This window comes from Miscanthus floridulus, chromosome 6 (genome assembly GCF_019320115.1).
Source record: "Miscanthus floridulus cultivar M001 chromosome 6, ASM1932011v1, whole genome shotgun sequence".
Taxonomy (NCBI): domain Eukaryota; kingdom Viridiplantae; phylum Streptophyta; class Magnoliopsida; order Poales; family Poaceae; genus Miscanthus; species Miscanthus floridulus.
This window is the reverse complement of record NC_089585.1, coordinates 30,047,125-30,070,113: the sequence shown is the minus strand read 5'-3', so window position 1 is coordinate 30,070,113 and position 22,989 is coordinate 30,047,125. Positions and strand designations below refer to the sequence as shown.

The window sequence follows — 22,989 nt, the reverse complement described above, 5'->3', positions numbered from 1 at the left end:
GTAGAATTTCAGAGACATGAGGCAGGAGGCAATTGACCCGCTTTATAAGGACTGTCCGAAGCATTAGGACGGTGCTACATTTTAACCTCTAGATGCTGATGTTGAAGGCTCAGCATGGCTGGTCCGACACTAGCTTCAATGAGCTCTTAAGTGTCCTTGCTGACACATACCCAAAGGATAACAAGGATAACCTCCATTGAGAAGCACCTAGACAAGATCTGCGCTGCTCATGATGGGCAGCGCACGGAGGCATGGGTGCAAAAATAGCACAAGAGCAGTTTCACGGCGTGGCTCCAAGAGTAGGACATACCCCATGGAGAAGCTGATGAAGTGAAGACTACTAAGAGGCTTGCGTCCGGCCCGTCCACCCAAATCACCATGTGGCAAGGGTATGACATCAATGGATACATGTTCTACACAAAAGAGAAGGACAAGAAGAGCGCGACACATAACAGCGGTGTTCGATATGAGGGCATCGACGAGTCCATGGGGCAGAGGAGGCAATACTATGGGCTAGTTGAAGAGATATAAGAACTTGACTATGGTGGTGAACTACAGATACTCGTCTTCCGATGCCAGTGGGTCAAACCAAAGGGGGTTGTCGTGGATGACTATGGGCTAACCACCATGGAGCTACAAAGTGTTGGCTACAAAGATGATCAGTGGTTACTAGCAACCGAGGTCGCGCAAGTAGCCTAATTTGTGATGCCAGAGGATAACAGGAGGCACGTGGTTGTGTCAGGAAAGCAGAGGATCATGGGAGCTAATGGGGTCCCTAGTCCTAAAGAATACAACTACATAGAGCTCGGGCTTTTTACCGATCATCCAAGGAAGATCAAGGCCAGTCGAGGACCGCTCGAACAAGTCCAAGATCATGCCCTAGGCCTGCCCCGACGGTGAGAAGAAGACCGTGGGAGCACTTGCAGCAAAATGATATGTATGCCACACATTTATATAATAATGTAGGGATTGGACTCATTTGAAGACAAGATTTTGTAACTTATTATTTTAATGGACCCATATATAATAATGCATCAGTTGTGTTAAGTGCTACTATTACTACTCTACTACCTCTGCTATACAACTCTAGCTACCTCTACTACTCCTACTCTACTACTAGTCTATCACTACTTCCTCCATTTGGGCTACTCTTCTACTACTAGTCTACTACTACTTCCTACTCATGCTAGTCTACTACCACTACTCTACTACTGCTCCTACAAATCAACTACAAATATTATACTCCTACTACTAATACTAATATTTATTTTGGATTAGGTAATAAATATCAATTTTACATGAATTAAAACGAGTGAAATTTCCATTTTAGTTAATATAAATGTCAACTAACTCAAAAATATTAACCAAGGCGGGCAATTATAGCGCCCACCTCGGTTAATATTAACAGAGACGGGCAGCTTTAGGGCCTGCCTCGGTTAATATTAATCGAGGCAGGGCGCTGTAATTGGCCCGCCTCGGTTAAGCACCCGCCTATATAAGCCACAACCCCCTCCATAAATGAATAAGTCCTTCGGCGCGTTCGTTTCGACCCCAAAGGGCTACTAAAATTTTGAATCCACCGCCACCGCTGCCGCCATCGCCGATGTCGTGCTCTCACCCCCCGTGCCCGACCCCGCCCCTGACCCTGAGCGCTTCCCCCACCGTTCCTCTTCATCATCCGCGCTGAGGAGCTCCGCTGGGCGCCCTAGCGATCCCTAGCTGTGTGACACCCAGGTGTCAATTTCAAGTTAAGCAGTGAATTAAGTTTAATCTAAACAAGTCAAAGAATGATTGTGAGCTTTAGTTTAACACCTGACAAGTGGTGACAGAGGTGGAGTCAAATTTTTCAAATATGACCTAACCTAAACTTTTCAAAGGCAAAGACAAAACTCTTTTGTTTAACAGTAAATTTTATTTCAAAATGTGCATGAGTAGTTTTAATCATGTATTTTCATTTGCATCACCTAATCATGAACATATCCTGGTCACATGAAAAGTTGCATGTTGTTTTGGATCAAGAAGTTATAAGAAATGATAATTTCCGCTTTGCTTAAAAACACTTTTGTTAATTGAGTGGAAACATGTGATGTCAACTAAACCTTGCATTCATGTTTAAACAACTTTAATTGAACTCGAACAAAAATTTGTTAGGGTTTAAATTTGAAAAATGTGAAGAAAGTGCTTAAAAATATCCAAAACCCTAGCTTAAGCCTTTCTCATGATCCCTTTTTGCTTAATTTGTAACTTTGCTTTTTATTCAAAATATGAAAGATTTGTCTAAATAAAAGTTGTCGAGTAGGTCATGTTCTTGAAACTTTGTTTCTACATCATCCTCTGTTTTTGCTTTTAAGTGCTTCAAACAGTGGCTTCAAGTTTGAGTTCAGTACTATTTTTCCCTCACTTGGCATTTTGGCTAAGTTCTGAAAAACAGTAATTAAGTTCAATCTTTGGTGATTTATTAAAACAATTTTCATGAATAAAATTTGTGCAACTTTGTTTCTATAATTTGGTATGAAGTTTGTACTTCGATACTATGCTAGTGGTTAGATTGTTTGATCAATGTTTAGCCACTAATTAATTACTCAAAGTTGCTTGATCAAAACTGTTTTTGGCCTATCAAGATCTGTCTAAGTCCTTGATTGGCAGTTTGTATGATTCCATATTTGAGTGCTTGTGGTTTGGAAAATTGTGCAGCAATTGCTCTCAAAACCTTAATAAGAGTTGTAGTTTAGATTGAGTGCATATACCTTTGTTTAAGGATCAAGACCTAGTTTATCCTATAACCTAGGAAAATAGAGACCCTAAGATCGAACCCAGTACTGTTTTATAGTTCCAAATTTTGGCTAAGTATTGAAACATAATTTTTTAGTTTCCAGTTTTCATGTAGCCATATTTGGGATTTTATATTTTTCTAACTAGCTCAGTTTATGACCAAACTCCTTTAAGCAAAGTTGTAGTACTCATGTGGCTCTACAACAAGGAGCAATTGGTTTAGGTTTTGGCTGACTGGATTGGGAGAAAAAGAAAGGAGAAGAAGGACGGTCAGGCATGAGCAGTAACCTGGCAGCAACTTCTCAGGCTGCTCACCATCGTGTGCTGTTTGGCCACCTTCCCGGCGCTTCTCGCTGCCCGAGGCACGTAGTCACCCACGTGGCCAAGCTCGTGTGACACTGGCGAAGACGAGAAGTATGGCCCGTGCCCTTTTAAATCACCAAATGCTGGCCGCCGTCTCCTTTTTCTTTTTTCCACGCCATCGCCGAGCAGCTCCACTCGTTAGCCAATTTTCGTCGCCGTCGAGCCGCCCCAGTCCAATTCCTCTCACTTCTAGCGTCGCCTCATCCTTGCATGTTGTTTGCACCTAGTTGCGCCATCTCTACCGGCCGGAGTCGTCCGTGCGCCAGAGTTCCACCACGGCCGCCTGCCATCGCCGCCGCGAGCTCCTCTACCATGGCCTCGCCACTCCGGTGAGCCATTAGACCTCCCATTTGTTGATCTAGCTTCTCCTTGATGCTATGGTTATGATCGGCTCCTTCTTTTGGTCGCTATCGCACAGGACAAGCCAGAATGCACTGTCGCCGCTAGTTCACATCACCATGTCCGCCATCGTTGTCGGCAGCACCCTTGCGAGCCTCCTCCATCTCGACCGCTGAGTCAATCAAGTCTCGGTGATCCCCATGAACATGACCTAACCCTATACTAGCCGTAGGACGCACTGTAGTGGCTGCTCCGCCATTGTGCCACCATGCTGTGCGTCACCGAGCCGCCATGGCCATGAGCGTGTTTGCTCCACACCCTAACCCACTCAACCATCACCCTAGATCTATGCGCTCGTTGACCATGAGCACGTAGGTGTCGGCCTCATCGCCGACAACCTTGCCGTCGGCGAGCTAGGGCCGGTTCCCCGCTGGTGCTCTGCTCTGTGATGAGCAAAGGACCGGGAAAAGTAAATAGAGAGAAGGCTGGGGTGTTAAGTGAGAAGGAATGAGGGCCTTTTGCAAAATCATTGGGCCACGCCCGCTCGCGCCGCTGGGCCGCGCCTGCTCACGCCATTGGACCGAGCTGGGCCACTTTGGGCCCGAAGCCCTTTTCCTTTTTTAGTGTTTTATTAATTCTTATAAATGTGCTGATTCTTGTAAAATGCATAACTAAATGTAGAAAAATGCTAAAAATGTGAAACTTGTTTTGTTCGCTTTGTGATAATGTTCTCTATGTGATAAAAATAATTGTTACCATAAAACAGTAATTTTTGTGTGCTCAAAAATGTAATAATTAATCCAATTGAGTTTTGTTGCATAATTAGTGTAGTAAAAAATATAAGCCCAAAAATAATGAAACTTTTTGTGAATATCAATTATGTTAGTTTATGCCTCTACAAAGAGTTTCATGATGTTTTGATCAAGTCAACTTAATTGATTTAAGTATGTTTATGCCTTTTATATGCTTTATAATTGTTAAAATAACTTAATTAATTGTTTGTTTAGTTTTTTATAAATTCCCTAAGGTAAAAATGAATTAAGGAGAATTTTAAACCCCTGCTGGTCCATGTTAGATTAAATACTTTCATAATGAACATGTGTTTCTTAGGTGTGTACCAAGTGTTGTAATGCCTTGTAAATCTTGTAATTCCATGATGTATGAGCTGTGGTATCAACTGAATAATGATAATGTGATAGTTTGGTCTTCTTGGGCTACTACATTATGATATAATCTATGGATTTCCCTTTGAGGAAATCAGTGGATAGTTTCACTTAGCTTGCAAAATCTCTTCTCATCAAGTGGCTTGGTAAATATGTCGGCAAGTTGATCTTCGGTGCCCACACTCTCAATGTAAATATCCCCTTTTTATTGATGATCTCTTATGAAATGGTGATGGACATCAATGTCCTTTATTCTTGCATGTTGAACCAGATTGTTGGTTAGCTTGATTGCGCTCTCATTGTCTCATAGCAATGGCACTTTTTTGAACTCGATTCCAAAGTCATTCAATGTGGCCTTTATCCAAAGAATTTGTACACAACAACTACCGGTGGATATGTATTTGACTTCGGTGGTTGATAATGCAACACTATTTTGCTTCTTTGATGACCATGAAACAAGTGATCTTCCCAACAATTGACAAGTGCTCGAAGTGCTTTTTCTTTCAACCTTGCATCCTGCATAATCGGAGTCCGAATATCCAACTAGCTTAAACTTTGCTCCTTTGGGATACCACAAACCAACATTTTATGTATGCTTAAAGTAGCTTAATATTCTCTTTGTATCCTTCAAATGACTTTCTTTAGTGAGACTTGGAATCTTGCACGCATACATACACTAAACATGACATCCGGCCTTGATGCGGTCACATAGAGTAGGCTTCCAATCATAGAGCGATATAACTTTTGATCCACCATGTTGCCACTTGCATCACTATCCAAATTGTCATTTGTTCCTATTGGTGTATTAATTTGCTTTGCTTCATTCATACCAAACTTCTTAAGCATGTCTTTGATGTACTTGACTTGACTCACAAATATACCATTCTTCAATTGCTTGATTGAAGACTAGGGAAGTAACTCAACTTTCCAATCATGGACATCTCAAACTCATTAGCCATCATCTTTCCAAACTCTTCACAAAAGTCTTGATTGGTTGATCTAAATATGATATCATCAACATAGATTTGCAACACAAATAAGTCATTGCCAATCTTCTTGGTGAAAAGTATGGTGTCAACCTTGCCCATTATGAATCCCTTAGAGAGTATAAAATCCCTTAACCTCTTATACCATTCTCTAGGTGCTTGCTTCAAGCCATACAATGTCTTCTTCAACTTGTACACATGGTCGGGCTTCTTGTTATCTTTAAAACCAAGAGGTTGCTCAACATATACTTCTTCATTGATGTAACCATTGAGAAATGCACTCTTGACATCCATTTGATAGAGTTTGATGTTGTGGGCACAAGCATAGGCTAACAAAATTCTAATTGCTTCCAATCTAGCAACCAGGACATATGTTTCTCTAAAGTCAAGACCCTATACTTAAGTGTAACCTTGTGCTACTAATCTTGCTTTGTTTCTTACAACTATCCCATCTTGATCTTGCTTATTTCTAAAGACCTATTTGGTTCCAATTACATTGTGTTTCTTTGGTCTCTTTACCAATTCCCATACTTAATTTCTTGTGAAGTTGTTCAATTCTTCATGCATATCATTCACCCAATCAACATCCATCAATGCTTCTTCTATCTTCTTTGGTTCAATGGATGACACAATGAGAAGTGCTCACAAAATGATGTCAATCTTGATCTTGTTTGTACACCTCTAGAAATATCTCCAATTATAGTGTCCAATGGATGATCTCTTGCAATATTGGTTGGTTGGAATATTGAAACTTGATTGCTTGCACTTGCTTGCTCATTTGGTTGAGATGTTGAACTAGCCACTTGATCTACCACATTGTCATGAGAGCCACTTTTACTTGCTTGATTTGTATCATCTTGCATATTTGAATTAGAGAGCACTTGCACCTGATCATCTTCTTCATCAATCATTTGCCTAGGCCTTAATTCACCAACATCCATGTTCTTCATGGCCATTTAAAAATTGAATGCCTCTAACATCATCAAGATTTTCATTCTCATCTTAGGAACCCTTGGTTTCATCAAATTCAACATCATGTACCTCCTCAAGAGTACCACTTATCAAATTCCAAACTATATATGTTTTGCTAGTGGTTGAGTATCCAAGCAAGAATCCTTCATCACAATTCTTGTCAAACTTGCTCAATCTAGTGCATTTTCTCAATATGTAGCATTTGCAACCAAAAACCAAAAAATATACAATGTTGAGCTCATATGGGGTCTTCTCTTTCAATGGGTGACAATAGAGGCGGATGCTACAATAGCAAGCCGTGTTGATTACTTCGGCCCAAAAGGATGTACTCACATTATACTCACTAAGCATAGACCTTGCCATATCATTGAGTGTTCTATTCTTCCTCTCAACAAGGCCATTTGATTGTGGAGTGTACTTGGCCAAGAATTGATGTCTAATTCCAAATTCCTCACACAACTCATCAATTCTAGTGTTCTTGAACTCACTACCATTGTCACTTCTAACTCTCTTGATGGTTGTTTTAAACTCATTGTGAATTTCCTTGACAAATGATTTGAATATTGCAAACACATCACTCTTGTCCACTAGAAAAAATGCCCAAATGTATCTAGTGTAGTCATCCACTATCACAAAGCCATATTTGTTTCCACCGATGCTAGTGTATTGTGTTGGCCCAAACAAGTCCATGTCTAACAACTCAAATGTCCTTGCTAGTGCTCATTATTCTTTACTTGGGATGGGTGTTTCCAACTTATTTTCTGGCTTGACAAGAGCTACAAAGCTTATCCCTCTCAAATATCACGTCTTTCAAGCCTCTAACCAAGTCAAGATTAACCAATCTATTCAATTGTTTCATTCCAACATGACTAAGCCTTCTATGCTATAACCAACCCATACTAGAATTAGTGAATAAGCATGTTGATAATTAAACTTCACTAGCATTGAAATCAAACAAATATAGATTCTCATATCTAAAGCCTTTGAAGATCAAATTAGAGCTATCTACACTTATGATCTCTACATCATCTATCCCAAATATGCATTTGAATCCAAGATCACATAATTGAGCGATGGATAGGCAAATTGAAGTTCAAGCTCTCAACTAGCAACACATTGGATATGCTCAAGTCATTGGATATTGCAATCTTACTAAGCCCTTTGACCTTGCCTTTGCCATTGTCACCAAATGTGATACTATCATAACCATTGCTATCATAGGTGTTGATTGAGTTGAACATTCTTGTATCATTGGTCATGTGTTGAGTGTACCCACTATCAAGAACCCTAATGTCTTCCTCCAGCTTTGTAATTGACCTACAAAAGAAGATCAATTTCTTTTAGGTACGCAAACTTGCTTGGTTCCTTAAAGGTTAGTCACTAAGCTCTTTGGTACCCAAATGGCCTTCTTCTTTGGACCCAACATGGATGTACCAACAAACTTAGCCTTCACACAATTGGCACCCTTAGTGAGCAAATAACAAGAATCAAACTTGATTGAGAATACAATAGCATTCTTGTTCTTATTCTTCTAATCATGCTCTTTGTGACCAACTTGCTTGCAACTAGTGTAAAACCAACCATTGTTCTTCACAAAGCTAGTCTTGTGAGGAGCAAATGCCACCTTGCCTTTCTTAGGGGTATAGTCCAATCCCTCTTTATAGAGAGATGCTCTTTGGCCACTGAAGCACATAAGCAAGCGGTCCTCACTACCATAGGCCTTGCCTAGAGCGCGAGTGAGCTCATTGACCTCCTTCTTGAGTGTCTCATTCTCAACCATTAGTGAGGCATCACAAGTGAAACCATCACTAATAGATGAGCTAGAAGTGGAAGTGCTACTAGAAGGGTTAGTGGAACCAATAATAATAGGCTTATAGAATGATTCTTCAATTATGTCACAAGTTAAGCCCACTTCACATGTTACAACATGCTTCTTCTCATTTTGCTCATTAAGTAGAGAGGAATGAGCTTTTTCAAGCTTTTTGTGAGCCATGACAAGCTCCTCATGGTCTTCCTTTAGACTCTCATGAGATGCATTGGGCTCATCAAAGGCTTGCTTAAAGGCATTGAACTCATCATAAGCTTTTGCATTCCCTTCTCTTAATGTCAAAATGTTTTTTAACATCTTCTAACATGTCAAATAGTCATCTTTAGTTGGTTAATCATCTTTATTTTCACTTTCACTTTTATCATGTTCCTCATCACACTCATCATTGGATTGTACCTTAGTGTCCTTAGCCATGAAGCATGTCAATGGAGTGTCAAAGAGGGAAGGCTTCTCATTGATGCCAATGCTTGCAAGAGCCTTCTTCTTGGTGGTCTTATCAAAATCACTATCATCATCATCACTTGAGGAAGCATCACTATCCCAAGTGAACACATATGAACCACCCTTCTTCTTCTTGAAGGTCATCTTGTCCTTCTCTCTCTTTTCCTTCTTGTCCTTCTTCTTGCTCTTCTTGTTGTCATCATCATTGTCACTATTGTATGGACATTCAGCCACAAGATGATCTTTGTTATTGCACTTGAAGCACCTTCTCACTTCATCCTTGCTCTTGGATGATGACTTCTTCCTTCTTGCACGATAGCCATTCTTCACCATAAATTTGCCAAATCTCTTCACAAAGAGAGCCATCTTCTCATCATCTTCATCATCAAAGCTAAAGCACTCATCTTCACTTAATGTGTCTTGCTTGAATGCCACACTCTTCTTGTCATCCTTCTCATCTTTCTTCTTATTCTTCTTCTCTTCCTTCTCATCATCATCTCTATAGGTGTCATCAGTCATCACATCTCCTAACACTTGGTTTGGTGTCATGGTGTCCAAACCACTCCTCACTAGAATAGTGACCAATGTGCCAAATTTTGATGGTAAGCATCTCAAGAACTTGTGGGAGAAGTCCTTGTCCTTCACCTCTTCTCTAAGTGCTTTGAGATCATTGACAAGCATTTAAAGCCAATGAAACATCTCCGGCACACTCTCATCTTCCTTTATTTTGAAGCTTACAAACTTCTCCTTGAGGATGTATGCCTTGGCACCTTTCACCGCTTGAGTGCTCTCAAATAATTCCTCCAACTTCTTCCATGCATCATGAACTATCTCAATGTTCTTGATTTGCTCAAATGTTCTCTCATCCAAAGCATCATAAATGGCACTAAGAGCAATGTCATTGTTTTGAAGCAACACCTCTTCGGCCACAGTGGGATTCTCCAGATCAGCTACCTCAAATTTGGTCTCCACCACCTTTCACACCTTTCTATTGATTGACTTGGTATAGCTGGTCATCTTTGCCTTCCAATATGGATAATTTAAGCCATCAAATTGGGGTGGCTTCTTGGTGTTGTTGATTTGAGCCATTTTTCACAATCATAGTGACCACGGCTCTGATACCACTTGAAAGGTCCTAATGGCTAGAGGGGGGTGAATAGCCTATAAAAATTTATACAACAACACTTAAGCCAAGTGGTTAGACAATTATGAAGCAAAGTGAGTGTTGCGCTAGCCTACTCAAAACGCAAGCCTCCTATCCACAATTCTAGTTAGCTATGATATCTATGTCACACAAGAGGCTAAATCACTATCACTAAGTTAGTGAGCTCTCAAAGACTAACTAAAGAGCCTCACTAACCACTAGACAAGACACAAGCTAGGTCTCAAAACTAGTTATACTAAAAAGCTTAGCTACACTAAGAAAGTAAATGCACAAGAGAGGTAGGAGGGTTATACCGCCGTGGCAAGAGATGATCAATCAATCACAATGAATATCAATGAAATCCTCAAAGGCAAGATGACACAATGATTTTTCACCGAGGTTCACTTGCTTGCAGGCAAGCTAGTCCCTGTTGTGGCGATTCACCCACTTGGAGGTTCACGCACTAATAGGCATCACACGCCTAACCTGCAATCAGGTGTCGCACAACCAACACAAGATGGGGACCACACAAGCCACGAGCAATCCACTAGAGTACCTTTTGACTGTCCACCAGGAAAAGGTCAAGAACCCCTCACAATCACCATGATTGGAGCCAGAGACAATCACCACCCTCCGCTCGACGATCTTTGCTGCACCAAGCCATCTAGGTGGTGGCAACCACCAAGAAAAACAAGCAAATCCTGCAGTGAAACACAATCACCAAGTGCCTCTAGATGCAATCACTCAAGCAATGCACTTGGATTCACTCCCAATCTCACAAAGATGATGAATCAATAATGGAGATAAGTGAGAGGGCTTTAGCTTAGCTCACTAGGTTGCTATATCAATGAAAATGGCCAAGAGAGTGAGCAAGAGCTGGTCAACATGCTTATATAGAGCCCCAACCAACCACATAGCCATTGGGTTTAGAACTCAGCAGCTGCGGGCTGACCGAACGCGCTGGTCAAGATGACCAGATGCTCGGACCCCTATGTTCGGTCATGCATCCATAGCCACATGTTGGCTCCTTCAAACATGAGGTGTTGATCTCCAACGGCTAAGTCATAGTGCCCATGCGGTTAAGTTGTGACTTGACGCAGGGCAACGTGACTAGACGCATCGAGGCAGCGTCCGCTCACACCCACGCATGCCTACGCCAGCACATAGCGACCGGACGCACCGTGCCCGACCTGATGCCATGCCCGCGCCGTGTCAGATCACTTCCACTAAGCATCTAGAGAGGAATTTTGATGACCGGACGCGTCCGATCGTGCCTGACCGGACACACCCCTGCGTCCGATCCTCTCTGGTTCAACGCGCCAACACAGAGCTGCCTACGTTAGTGTATGACACCACTTGACTAGACCCAGGTGTTGTGCGTCTGATCACCTCCTCACGCCAGCATCCGATCGAAGGCTGAGGCCATGCCACTTCAGCACCACTGACCGGACACGCAGGTCCAGCGTTCGGTCAGCACCAATGATCACTTCGACTACACTAACTTCACCACCCTTGATCTAAAGTGCTAACCACCAAAGTATCACCTTGTGCACGTGCGTTAGCATATTTTCATAAACATTTTCAAGGGTGTTAGCACTCACTAGAATCTAAATGCATATGCAATGAATTAGAACATCTAGTGCCACTTTGATAACTATATTTCACATCGAGTTTCAGCCCTATTAATAGTACGGCTATCGAGCCTAAATGTGATCACACTCACTAAGTGTTTTGATCACCAAAACAAAATAGCCCTATAGATATCACCTTTGCCTTAAGCTCATTTTGTTTTTATCTTTCTTCTTTTCTAAGCTTGAGCACTTGATCATCACCATGGCCATCACCACCATCATGATCTTCACAATTTAGTCCTCCACTTGGAATGTGGTACCCTATCTCATGATCACTTAGAGCAATGGGTTAGCACTAGGGTTTCATCAATTCACCAAAACCAAACTAGAGCTTTCAACTCCCTAACATCTTAAGCCCCGATGTTGCAAGCCAAAAACACCATCATTGTTTTGGCCCCTATCGGATGATTGCCCCGACAACTACAAGCATGGGAAGTTCTTGTTGACTTTGGGCGACCTCCTTAAAGAGCGGTGGGAGGTAAGGAGGTTCCATCTCTGGTACATGGAAGCGGCGAATGTGGGCCTACAAACATTCATCATCAAGGTTTCGGTAGAGTACTTCCACACGCCCACGGATGGTGCAGTCATTGTAGATTTCCACAACATGTATAGACTACTGCGGCGAAAGGACCTCGACGTCAACCAAGTCACCTTATTTGCCCTGTAAGTTAATTATGACTTTGACACCACTACATCATTGTAGGTACTTTAGGAACAAACTAATAATGCCATGATGACTTTTCTTTGTAGGATGCAGGCCTATGTAAGCAAGGAATTAGGCAAGGATATTATCTATCACTCTTTGATGCTTATTACAGATAGAACCATCGCGAGTTATGACATACCAGACACTCATGAAGACCTAGTGAACTTGAACTCGGAGGAGAGAAAGAAATTCTAGGAAGATCTGGAAATCGAATATAAGTATCGGGCGGGAATGTACATCTATGGAACCATGAAGAAGGTCCAGGAAATGGGTGTGTCATGGCCTCCCACTAGTTCGAGTAAGTCGAAAAAGATACTTGGAACATATATATATCTACTAGGATCATGACTTCTCATATTTGAACATTTCAAATCTGTATTGTGTGAATGGTGCAGCTAGGGCATCATGGGCCACTGGATTGCATTTCTAATCTATCCTCAAGATGGAAAGGCCTGCATATTTGACTCTTTGTGGGAAACAAACAGAGCAGGGTACAAGCACTTTGAAAGCATATTGAGATAGTAAGTGATGAAACTTATTCATTTACAGTTAACATACGTGTTCAAATTGTCGTTGACACTAGTGGTTTTTCGTATAGCGCTTATAAGAAGCACGTGCAAGATCCTGACTGCTATGATCAGAGATCTGAGAAGAAGAAGATCAAGAATGGCATGAAACTAAAACTCAGGAGCGAGTTCCTAGTAAGTATATCAAAAGTCATTTGTGCTATTATATAGAGCATGCTCTCTACTACTACTACTACTACTACTCCTACTACTCCTACTCCTTGTTAGCTCTTTGCTACTACTACTCCTACTACTCTACTCTACTCGACTCTACTCCTATACCAATACTACTACTCCTCCTCCTACTACTCCTACTACTCTACTCTACTCCTATACCACTACTACTACTCCTAACTACTACTCCTACTTCTACTCCTCCTACTACTACTACTCTACTCTACTCTACTCCTCTACCAATACTACTAATACTACTACTACTATACTATACTATCCTCCTCCTACTGCTCTCTACATATGCTCTAATGATTTGTATTATATATCGTGTAGTGCGCCTGTAAGGAAAATGGACCCTAAGCCCATTTACTTTGGATTTTGGTGTTTGATGACCAACACAACCAAATTGGACTAATGAATCTGCAAGTGTTTATTTTGTAGTCCAATAGGGTGCAAGACGTGACTTGGACAAAGGCGAAGTGATGATCCGATGATCAACACCATAATCAAGACCTTAGAAGCATAAGAGAAGACCCAATATATCAAGCAAAGTCCAAGCACGAAGATAGGAACCAAGCCGTACGCAAGATCGTGAAGAAACGAGCTCGTAGAGGTGGCCGGACGCTGGACCAGATGCGCTGATGAAGAGGCTCAGCAAACTAGCGTCAACAGCAGCGACCGGACGCTGGACCGGGCACTGGCAGCAAAATTGACCGGACATAGGGCAGCAGCGTTCGATCGAGTACAGAGAGGTTCTAGAGCGGCGAAACTGTGACCGGACATGTCCGGTGGCAGGTGACCGGACGCTGGCAGCGTTCGATCAGTTATTCGTGGTTCAACGGTTGGGACGACCGGACGCGTCCGGTTAGGATGACATCAGCGTCCGGTTAGTAGCAGAAAAGCGGGATTTCGTCCCCAATGGCTACTTTCTCAGTGGGGCTTATAAATAGATCCCCCCAACCGGCCATTTGAGGATAGTGGAGCTGAGAAAACATATCAAGGGTGTTGATACACCAGTTTAGTGATCTCTACTTGCATAGTGCTTAGTGATTCATTAGGTGATTAGCGTAGGTGCTTTGCGAAGTGCTTAGGTTGATTAGACCACCGCTTATGCGCTTGCTCTAGGTTTAGGCCTAGTGTTTAGTGAGGTTTGCATACCTCTTACCACTCGGTGCTTGCGCGCACCATTGTTGTACATTGGAGGGGCTTGTAGTCTTGCGAGATCACACCAACCGTGTTTGTGGTGTGGCCGCCACCATATACCGGAGGGAACAATGCCCGCGGCGTTTTGACCAGAAGCTTGATAGTGAAGACGGCGGGGAGCATCCGGGAGAGGCTTGCCGAAAGGCACGTCGGAGACCCACTTGCGTGTGGGGAAGGCCCGAGGCTATCCACGGAGTGACCCGACCAGAAGCTTGGCCCTTGCGAGGGATTCCTTGTGAGGGGCTCCAACGAGGACTAGGGGGAAGCTTGCGTGCTTCTCGATACCTCGGTAAAAATACTGGAGTCATTGACGGGAGTTTACATATCTCTACCTTGCTCTTTAGCTTCCGTATTTATATTGATTATAATACTCCTTTTGTGGTAGAGATAGCAACATACTAGCAAAACCGTAGTTGCACATTTAGATAGTTTTATCTTTTGCATAGGTTTGCTAAGGTTAGAAAAAGAGGCCATAGTTTAGAAGTAGATTTTTAAGTTGCCAAATTCACCCCCCCCCCCTCTTAGGCATCATGGTCCCCTTCAATTGGTAGCAGAGGCGATTGGCTCAATTTGGACCTTTGGCTTAACCGCCGTTGAGCCAACGCCATTTAGAATGGTTGGGATGGATACCTCTAGTCCTCTACACTTTGATGACACTAACTTCCCTTACTATAAGGCTAGAATGGCTTGGCACCTTGAGGTGGTTGATTTGGGAGTTTGGAGAGTCACTCATGATGGGCTGAAACCCATTAAGAATCCCGAAAAAACCCACAAAGAGTGATGAAAAAGAAATGCATTTCAATGCTAGAGCTAAGAATTGCTTGTTTGAATCATTTAGCATAGATGTGTTTAACCAAGTATTCACTTTAAATACGGCACATAAAATTTGGTTAAAACTCCAAGAGCTCCATGACGGCACAAGTAATGTCCATGAGCAAAAACATTATCTAGCTAAACAAAATTATGATTCCTTTACAATGAATGATCATGAGCTTGTTCGTGATATGTATTCTCGTTTGAATCTAATTATCAATGAGCTCCATTCAATAGGATTAATAAAGCTAGATGATGCGGACATCATGAGGAAGATCATCTCCGTGCTACCACAAAAGAAATATGCAAGCATCATCACCATCCTTCACAACATGGAGGACTTGAGCACCATGACCCTAGGGATAGTCATTGGCAAGATAGTGGCATTTGAAATGTCACGAAAGATGGGTCAAGAAGAAGCTTCTTCATCGAGAAAAGGCAAAGCTCTCGCTTGTAGCGAGAAAAAGAAGATGAAGGGCAAGCAAGTTGAGACAAGCTCAAGCTCAAGCTCCTCAAGTGAAGATGAAGAAGAAGATGAGGACGACGATGATGATGATGAAGATTCAAGTGAAGATGATCAATCTTCCTCCTCCACCTCCGACCTTGATGAAGAATCAATCAAACTAATAAACAAGGCAGAGAAGATGATCCAAAGGCTCAATGTCAAGGGTGTGCCCATCCAAATCCAAGATCTAATTTTCACCAATCAAAGAAATGAGCAAAGAAAGAGAGGATGCTATGGATGCGGCGAGTTGGGGCACTTTGTGGAAGTTTGTCCAAACAAGCCCACACCCAAGACAAAGAAGAAGGCATGCAAGAACCAAGCCCTCACATTAATAAAGTCATGGGATGATTCTTCAAGTGAAGAAGAACACCATCACAAGAGGCGAGGGCGCAAGCACTCATCATCAAGCTCTTCTCGTATGTGCCTTATGGCACGAGGTAACGAAAGCTCATCCTCTAGTGAGGGTGATAGTGATGATGAAATGCCTTCTTATGATGAAATTGTGCAACAAAATCTTAATTATGCTAAAGTTTGCACTAGTCAACAAAAGAAGCTGGAGAAATTGAAAGAAAAGCTAGCTAGTTCACAAGAAGCTTACAAAACTTTGCTTGAACAATATGAGAACTTTGCTAATCTTAATGTTGAACTATCTACTAAAATTGAGCAACTTAAGGCTAGTGCAACAACAAATACATGCACAATCAATGATGAGCAACTTATAAAGAAAAATAAAAGATTAAAAGAAAAGTTAGCTAGCTCACAAGATGCTTATAAAAGTTTGCTTGCTAAAATGAAAACCATGTGCAAACATTGTGATGAGCTAACAAATAAAGTTGCTAATCTTGAAGCCGTTAGTGCAACCCCCACCAAGGCATCTAAAAAGAAAAGTTCTATCTTTAACATGTCTAAAAGGGATGCCTCTACTTCTTGTAATAATTTATGTTTAGACTCATCTTTGTGCAACCAAGTTTGTGTTGAGAAAGTTATTGTAGATACATGCACACAAGATGTTGCAAAGGAGAATGAGCAACTCAAGCAAGAAGTAGCTCGCCTCACCAAGGACTTGACTCAAGTGAAAGGCAAGGCGAAGCAAGCCCAACTTCATCAAGATAACACCATCAAGGGAGTGAAGAAGCTTGATGAAGGACAAATAGTGGTTTGCTACGTATGCCACAAGGAAGGTCACAAGTCCTATGAGTGCAAGGTGAAGAATGGGGGAGGAACAAAGAAGAAAGAGAAAAAGCAAACAAGCAAGCTCTCCAACACCTACACCAACAAGGAGGATAAGAAGGCCTCCACACCTTATCTCTTTAAGAAGAAGAAAAATAACAAGGTGGTGGCCATCAAGGTGAACAAGCAAGCCAACAATGGGGTCAAACGCTTTTGGGTGCCAAAGGAGATCATTTCCAATATGAAGAGCACCAAGAAGGTTTGGATCCCGAAAGGGAAGTGAGAAGTCCAATGGACTTCGGGGAATTTGGAGACTTGGCAAAGTATGGGTGTATTTCATGGGGTGCATCATGATGGACAAAATCATTGCCAAGTGGGTTAGTGAATACTATGGACTCAAATTCCCCTTCCTATGTTAAGTAACTAGATGTTATTACTTTAAATTGGTATTCCTTTCAATTGGTATTTCTTACAATTTGGTATCTTTAAGCATCTAGTTATTTTACATGTCTAGGTTTGCATTTGCATGCTTATATCTTTTTGTTATGCATACACTAGGTATATCTTATGGTAGGCTTGCTCGGTTTCATTCTTAACCCTTGGAGCAAACCTACATGGTTTAAAATTGTTTAGGAGCATGGCACATAGCTTGTCTTCTAATTGTTCATCTAATATGTGCCAAAGTCCAAATTGTAGATAATTTCCCCTGAATATCATCTTTGAAAAGTGATTCTCACATTCATGAGATGTCATCTTTCAAGTGGTATTTTTTATTCTAAAATCAATGTGCATGATTTCTATAAGTTGGATGCTTTGAGACTAATACCCTTTCAAGTTTATCATGTGTGTAGTAGTCTCATTGCAAGGAAAATGGAGTCCCCGGAGTTAAGCATCACACTTTAAATTTTCACCACCCATTGCAAGTGGTAGAAATCATTTTGGTTTCCACATGTGCTATTTCTAAACCAATATCATCATGTTGATTTCATTTTGATATTTATATGCTTTCTCTATGCATTATATAGATTAAATTCCCTTGAGCAATAACTTGCTAATTAGGCATATACTTTGCTTTCTATCATATGTATGCATATATTTAGGGGGAGCTTAATCTATGTAATGTGAGAGTCAAATTTTGTGATCTATTCCACTCTACATACAAAGGATCACAAAGTTTGACCATCCCTTGTGCTACTAATGTCTTTCTTTTCGGTGTTTGATTCTAAAGGGGGAGAATTTAGAGGACCAAAGGCAAGCATTAATTTATAGGACCAAATATGGTCTACATGTGGTAATGGTCTGAGAAAGGGAGGATAGTGGATTATGGATTGCCTATGTAATGGAAGAATTCTTAGGAAGCAAGGCTTAAATCCATAATGCCACATGGGGACAAATTTGCAAGGGCAAGATAAGTTTTATGTAGTACCCTTTAGTTTTACAAAGTAGTATCTTTTAGCATCACATAAACTTGCCCCTTGCATTGCATCCTAGCAAGTAGGTAGTTTTCTAATTTCAAAATTTTTGTTATTTGCTTGCTTTGTTCGTGTTGTCATCAATCACCAAAAAGGGGGAGATTGTAAGGAAAATGGACTATAGGCCCATTTACTTTGGATTTTGGTGTTTGATGACCAACACAACCAAATTGGACTAATAAATCTGCAAGTGTTTGTTTTGTAGTCCAATAGGGTGCAAGACGTGACTTGGACGAAGGCGAAGTGATGATCTGATGATCAACACCATAATCAAGACCTTAGAAGCACAAGAGAAGACCCAAGATATCAAGCAAAGTCCAAGCACGAAGATAGGAACCAAGCCGTACGCAAGATCGCGAAGAAACGAGCTCGCAGAGACGACCGGACGCTGGACCGGACGCGCTGATGAAGAGGCTCAGCAAACTAGCATCAGCAGCAGCGACCGGACGCTGGACCGGACGCTGGTGGCAAAATCGACCGGACGTAGGGCAGCAGCGTCCGATCGAGTACAAAGAGGTTCTAGAGCGGCAAAACTGCGACCGGACGCGTCCGGTGGCAGGTGACCGGAAGCTGGCAGCGTCCGATCTGTTGTACGACCGAATGCGTCCGGTCAGGACGACATCAGCGTCCGGTCAGTAGCAGAAAAGCGGGATTTCGTCCCCAACGGCTACTTTCTCAGTGGGGCTTATAAATAGACCCCCCAACCGGCCATTTGAGGATAGTGGAGCTGAGGAAACATATCAAGGGTGTTGATACACTATTTTAGTGATCTTCACTTGCATAGTGCTTAGTGATTCATTAGGTGATTGGTGTAGGTGCTTTGCAAAGTGCTTAGGTTGATTAGACCACCGCTTATGCGCTTGCTCTAGGTTTAGGCATAGTGTATAGTGAGGTTTGCATACCTCTTACCACTCGGTGCTTGCGTGCACCATTGTTGTACATCGGAGGGGCTTGTAGTCTTGCGAGATCACACCAACCGCGATTGTGGTGTGGCCGCCACCGTGTACCGGAGGGAACAAGGCCCGTGGCGTTTCGGCCGGAAGCTTAATAGTGAAGACGACGGGGAGCATCCGGCAGAGGCTTGCCGGAAGGCACGTCGGAGACCCACTTGCGCGTGGGGAAGGCCCGAGGCTATCCACGGAGTGACCCGACCGGGAGCTTGACCCTTGCGAGAGGCTCCAACGAGGACTAGGGGGAAGCTTGTGTGCTTCTCGATACCTCGGTAAAAATACCGGAGTCGTCGACGGGAGTTTGCATATCTCTACCTTGCTCTTTAGCTTCCGCATTTACATTGATTGTATTACTCCTTTTGTGGTAGAGATAGCAACACACTAGCAAAATCGTAGTTGCACATTTAGATAGTTTTATCTTTTGCATAGGTTTTGCTAAGGTTAGAAAAAGAAGCCATAGTTTAGAAGTAGATTTTTAAGTTGCCTAATTCACTCTCCCCTCTTAGGCGTCATGGTCCCCTTCAGCGCCAAACAACCCTATGGCTTAGTTCTATGTGGATTCTATGTTTGCGAGTACCTAAGGACGTGCAGCAGATTCAGTAGCAGCTAGCGGCAGCTCAAGAAAGCACAAGGATAGTGGAAAAAGGAGAAGACCGACCAGCGCTTCAGACAAACAGTAGCGGACATATGTAAGTTTATCACAGAAAGCGCGCATGTAGGGCGAATGTTCTTCAACGAGAAAAGCGAGTTAGAGCAGGATCCGAGTTTTGATAGGATCAGAAACTGGAGCACCAAGTTACAAATCAAGGATTACATCTTGCAGGACCTCTTTCTAGGAAAAGTTGATAGCGGGGTGATCTTAGTTTCACATGTAAACATTTGACATCATGCATGTGTGTACTAACTTTGAATGATGTTGGTTGACGATGGAGGACATCAATGAATGTGTTATATGTTTGTGCTCGTTATGCGTAATATGTGTTTATATATGTCCTGATTCTGCTTTTATATGTGTTTGATTTGTGAAAATAGAATTCAAATTCAAATCAAATTGCCGAGGCTATTTTTTTAATGGAAAAATATTAACGGAGGTGGGCAAGTAAAAATAGCCCGCCACCATTAAACCTGTATCTGTGGCGGTCGTATTATAGTGACCGCCATGGTTAAAACAATAATGGAGGCGGGCATTTTAGGGCAACTGCCTCCGTTAATCAACATTAACGGAGGCGGTTGTCTTAAAGCGCCCGCCTCCGTTAAACGATTAACCGAGGTGCGTAGGGCAACCGCCTCCATTATGTCACGATTAACCGTGACCATTGATTGGAGGCGGTTGCGATGCCCACCTCTATTAACCCATTCTGCCCGCCTCCAATAAGATTTATGTAGTACTGTACCACACATGCAGACCTAGTATGAAGAAGAAAGACCATAGGAATATGAAGCTACCAAACATAGTTTCCAAATTAAAGACTTGTGCGTGCTATCCATGGATTTGGCAAGTTTAGCTGGCCTTTGTAGATCACTAAAAAGTAATCAAAGCGGCATCTTTATGCAACTTGCCACAAAAAAGATAACTTGCCACAACAAGTTTACTGAATTAAATTTAATTTTTAAGTAACTTGCCACAGAAGGATAATCTAACTTGCTAGAAAATATTGGGTACACTCTGTACACTATACTAAAAACAGGAACCTAGGGGATCGCATAATCATCATCAATTTATTAATCAGTACAGATCCTAAGCTGAAATCCCATAAGTTAATACCACTAGACCAGACCAGGGGTGACCAACAACTGAGGATTACGACGCCCATAGATGAATACAGAAACCAGAGTAGTTTCCTCCTGCGAGGGGAATCAGCCTACAAAGACGTAGAAGGAACATCACCAAAAAGCAAAAAAACGTCAGTGCGGAGATGAACTGAATCACCGGACGAGAGAAAAAATAAATATCACCGGACGAGAGAAAAAATAAATCGCAAACACGAATGGAACAGCGACGGCGAGGAGTAGGAAGAGGGGATCACCATGTCGTGAAGCTGGGCTGCCGCCGCTGTAGGGAGCGGTGACCGGCGCGGCAAAGTGGAGCTCCCCGTGGTCGCGCGCGTGGGGCTAGGGTTTGGCTGCACGGTCGCTTCTCCCCTCCATATTCGCACCTGCCGCCACCGCTGTTCGCCAACTCTACTTCCGACAACGACGGATTGGATGCCCGACTGGATAGGAAAGGAATGACGATTTGGAATTTGGGTGCGTTAGGAGAGGGACTTCGGGGGAGGCGAAGGCCACTATTGGACTGGCCCGTCGCGGAGGGGTGTTGCGCGCACAGTACGTGGCGCAACTGTTCGCCAAATAGAGATTGCGAATCCACAACAACGACGAATACTAACCTAATCATCCCGGTATTTCAAACGACATGTGCATATGAAAAAAGAAAACCAAAGCAGTAAAAACGCACTAATAATAAGGTACTAGTACATAGCGAAATTCATAGACGATGATGATGATACTGAAAGCACACACTGGCGCCTTCTCTCGCTCCTCCAGTCCCGACGATCGACCTGTCTTCCTAGCAGCCGTAGGGCCAGGGCCAACTGCCACCGCTGCACCCGCTGTAGGGGTAGCTGGGCACGGCGCAGCGCGTGCAGCAGGAGCAGCAGCCGCCGCTCTCGAGCCACGCCTTGCACCGCCTCTCGCACGTCTCCTTGCACTTGTCCTTGCACTCCTTGCAGCAGGTGATCTTGTCGCACTTCTTCTCGCACGCTTCCTTGCAGGGGTCCTTCGGCTTCTCCGGGGCCGGGGGCTTTGGCTTGTCGTCTTCGACGCTGATGATATTCACGGCGAAGCACTTCTTCTTGAGCTTCTGCGCGATGCACACCGGGTCGACGGTGCCGACCACCGTCAGCGTGCACTTCTCAGCGTCAACGTCCATCGACTTGATGCCTGGAGGAGACATGTAGCGCAAGGCTATTTTGTTAATTTGTTGGGACTTGGAAGGTGCATGATACATTGCTTGGCAGACAGACGGATGGATACCTTGGAGCGTCGCAGCAATTGACATGATATCCCTCATGCATGTCTTGCCGACGAGGTCAGCTTTGACCACTATCTTCTGCAACAAGTAATGGACAGCACAACACATTCATCATCAGTACAACAAATGGTTCGTGATCAGAAATTCAGAATCAACATCGGGAGAAACAAATGTGACCACAAATTAACCTTAGACATGGTGAGCTGATGAGTGATGGCAATGACACCACCCCTGGATAGACTTTGCGTGTCCTGATAAGAGGTCTGTCTGCTGCCGCTGCTGGAACTGAACTCTGTGCATAATCACTGCTCAATTCTATGCGCTTCATATAAGGTGGCTGGCAGCTCTGGAAGTCAACTCAACCGACAAGATACACTGCTTAGCCCATTGGCTGGTCCGAAGAATATATATGCAGCCGGAGGTTGCAAGTATCACCTGCACTGCTTAGCTCATCGGGATTGGTCGCTTTTGGCTGGTGGTAGGAGTGATCAAGGGGATGAGGATTATATATGGTTGGCTCATCAACTGGGTTGTTGGTTTCTTTTATTTTTCTCGTGGATATACACCTGCCCCGTGCCCAAAAGTTTGTATCACCTGCACTGCTTAGCTCATCGGGATTGGTCCCTTTTGGCTGGTGGTAGGAGTGATCAAGGGGATGAGGATTATATATGGTTGGCTCATCAACTAGGTTGTTGGTTTCTTTTATTTTTCTCGTGGATATACACCTGCCCCGTGCCCAAAAGTTTGTTTTATAGTTTGA

At 42.9% G+C, this 22,989-nt stretch overlaps 1 protein-coding gene across 1 annotated transcript; it reads right to left on the bottom strand.

Annotated features, from left to right (window-relative positions):
• Positions 1-21,596: 21,596 nt before the first annotated feature.
• On the bottom strand, positions 21,597-22,685 carry LOC136457990 (heavy metal-associated isoprenylated plant protein 2-like). Its single transcript, XM_066458005.1, has 3 exons — positions 22,418-22,685; positions 22,232-22,307; positions 21,597-22,138 (listed from the first exon to the last, which is right to left on the bottom strand). The coding sequence occupies exons 1-3, from the start codon at positions 22,424-22,426 to the stop codon at positions 21,765-21,767; spliced, it is 459 nt and encodes a 152-aa protein (XP_066314102.1). The 5' UTR covers positions 22,427-22,685; the 3' UTR covers positions 21,597-21,764.
• Positions 22,686-22,989: the final 304 nt, after the last annotated feature.

What these genes read in the sequence shown, in the direction of transcription:
- LOC136457990 (XM_066458005.1), bottom strand. An exon ending in AATTGCTGCGACGCTCCAAG is followed by an intron (nt 22,139 to 22,231) that starts GTATCCATCCGT and finishes TGTCTCCTCCAG; the next exon opens with GCATCAAGTCGATGGACGTT.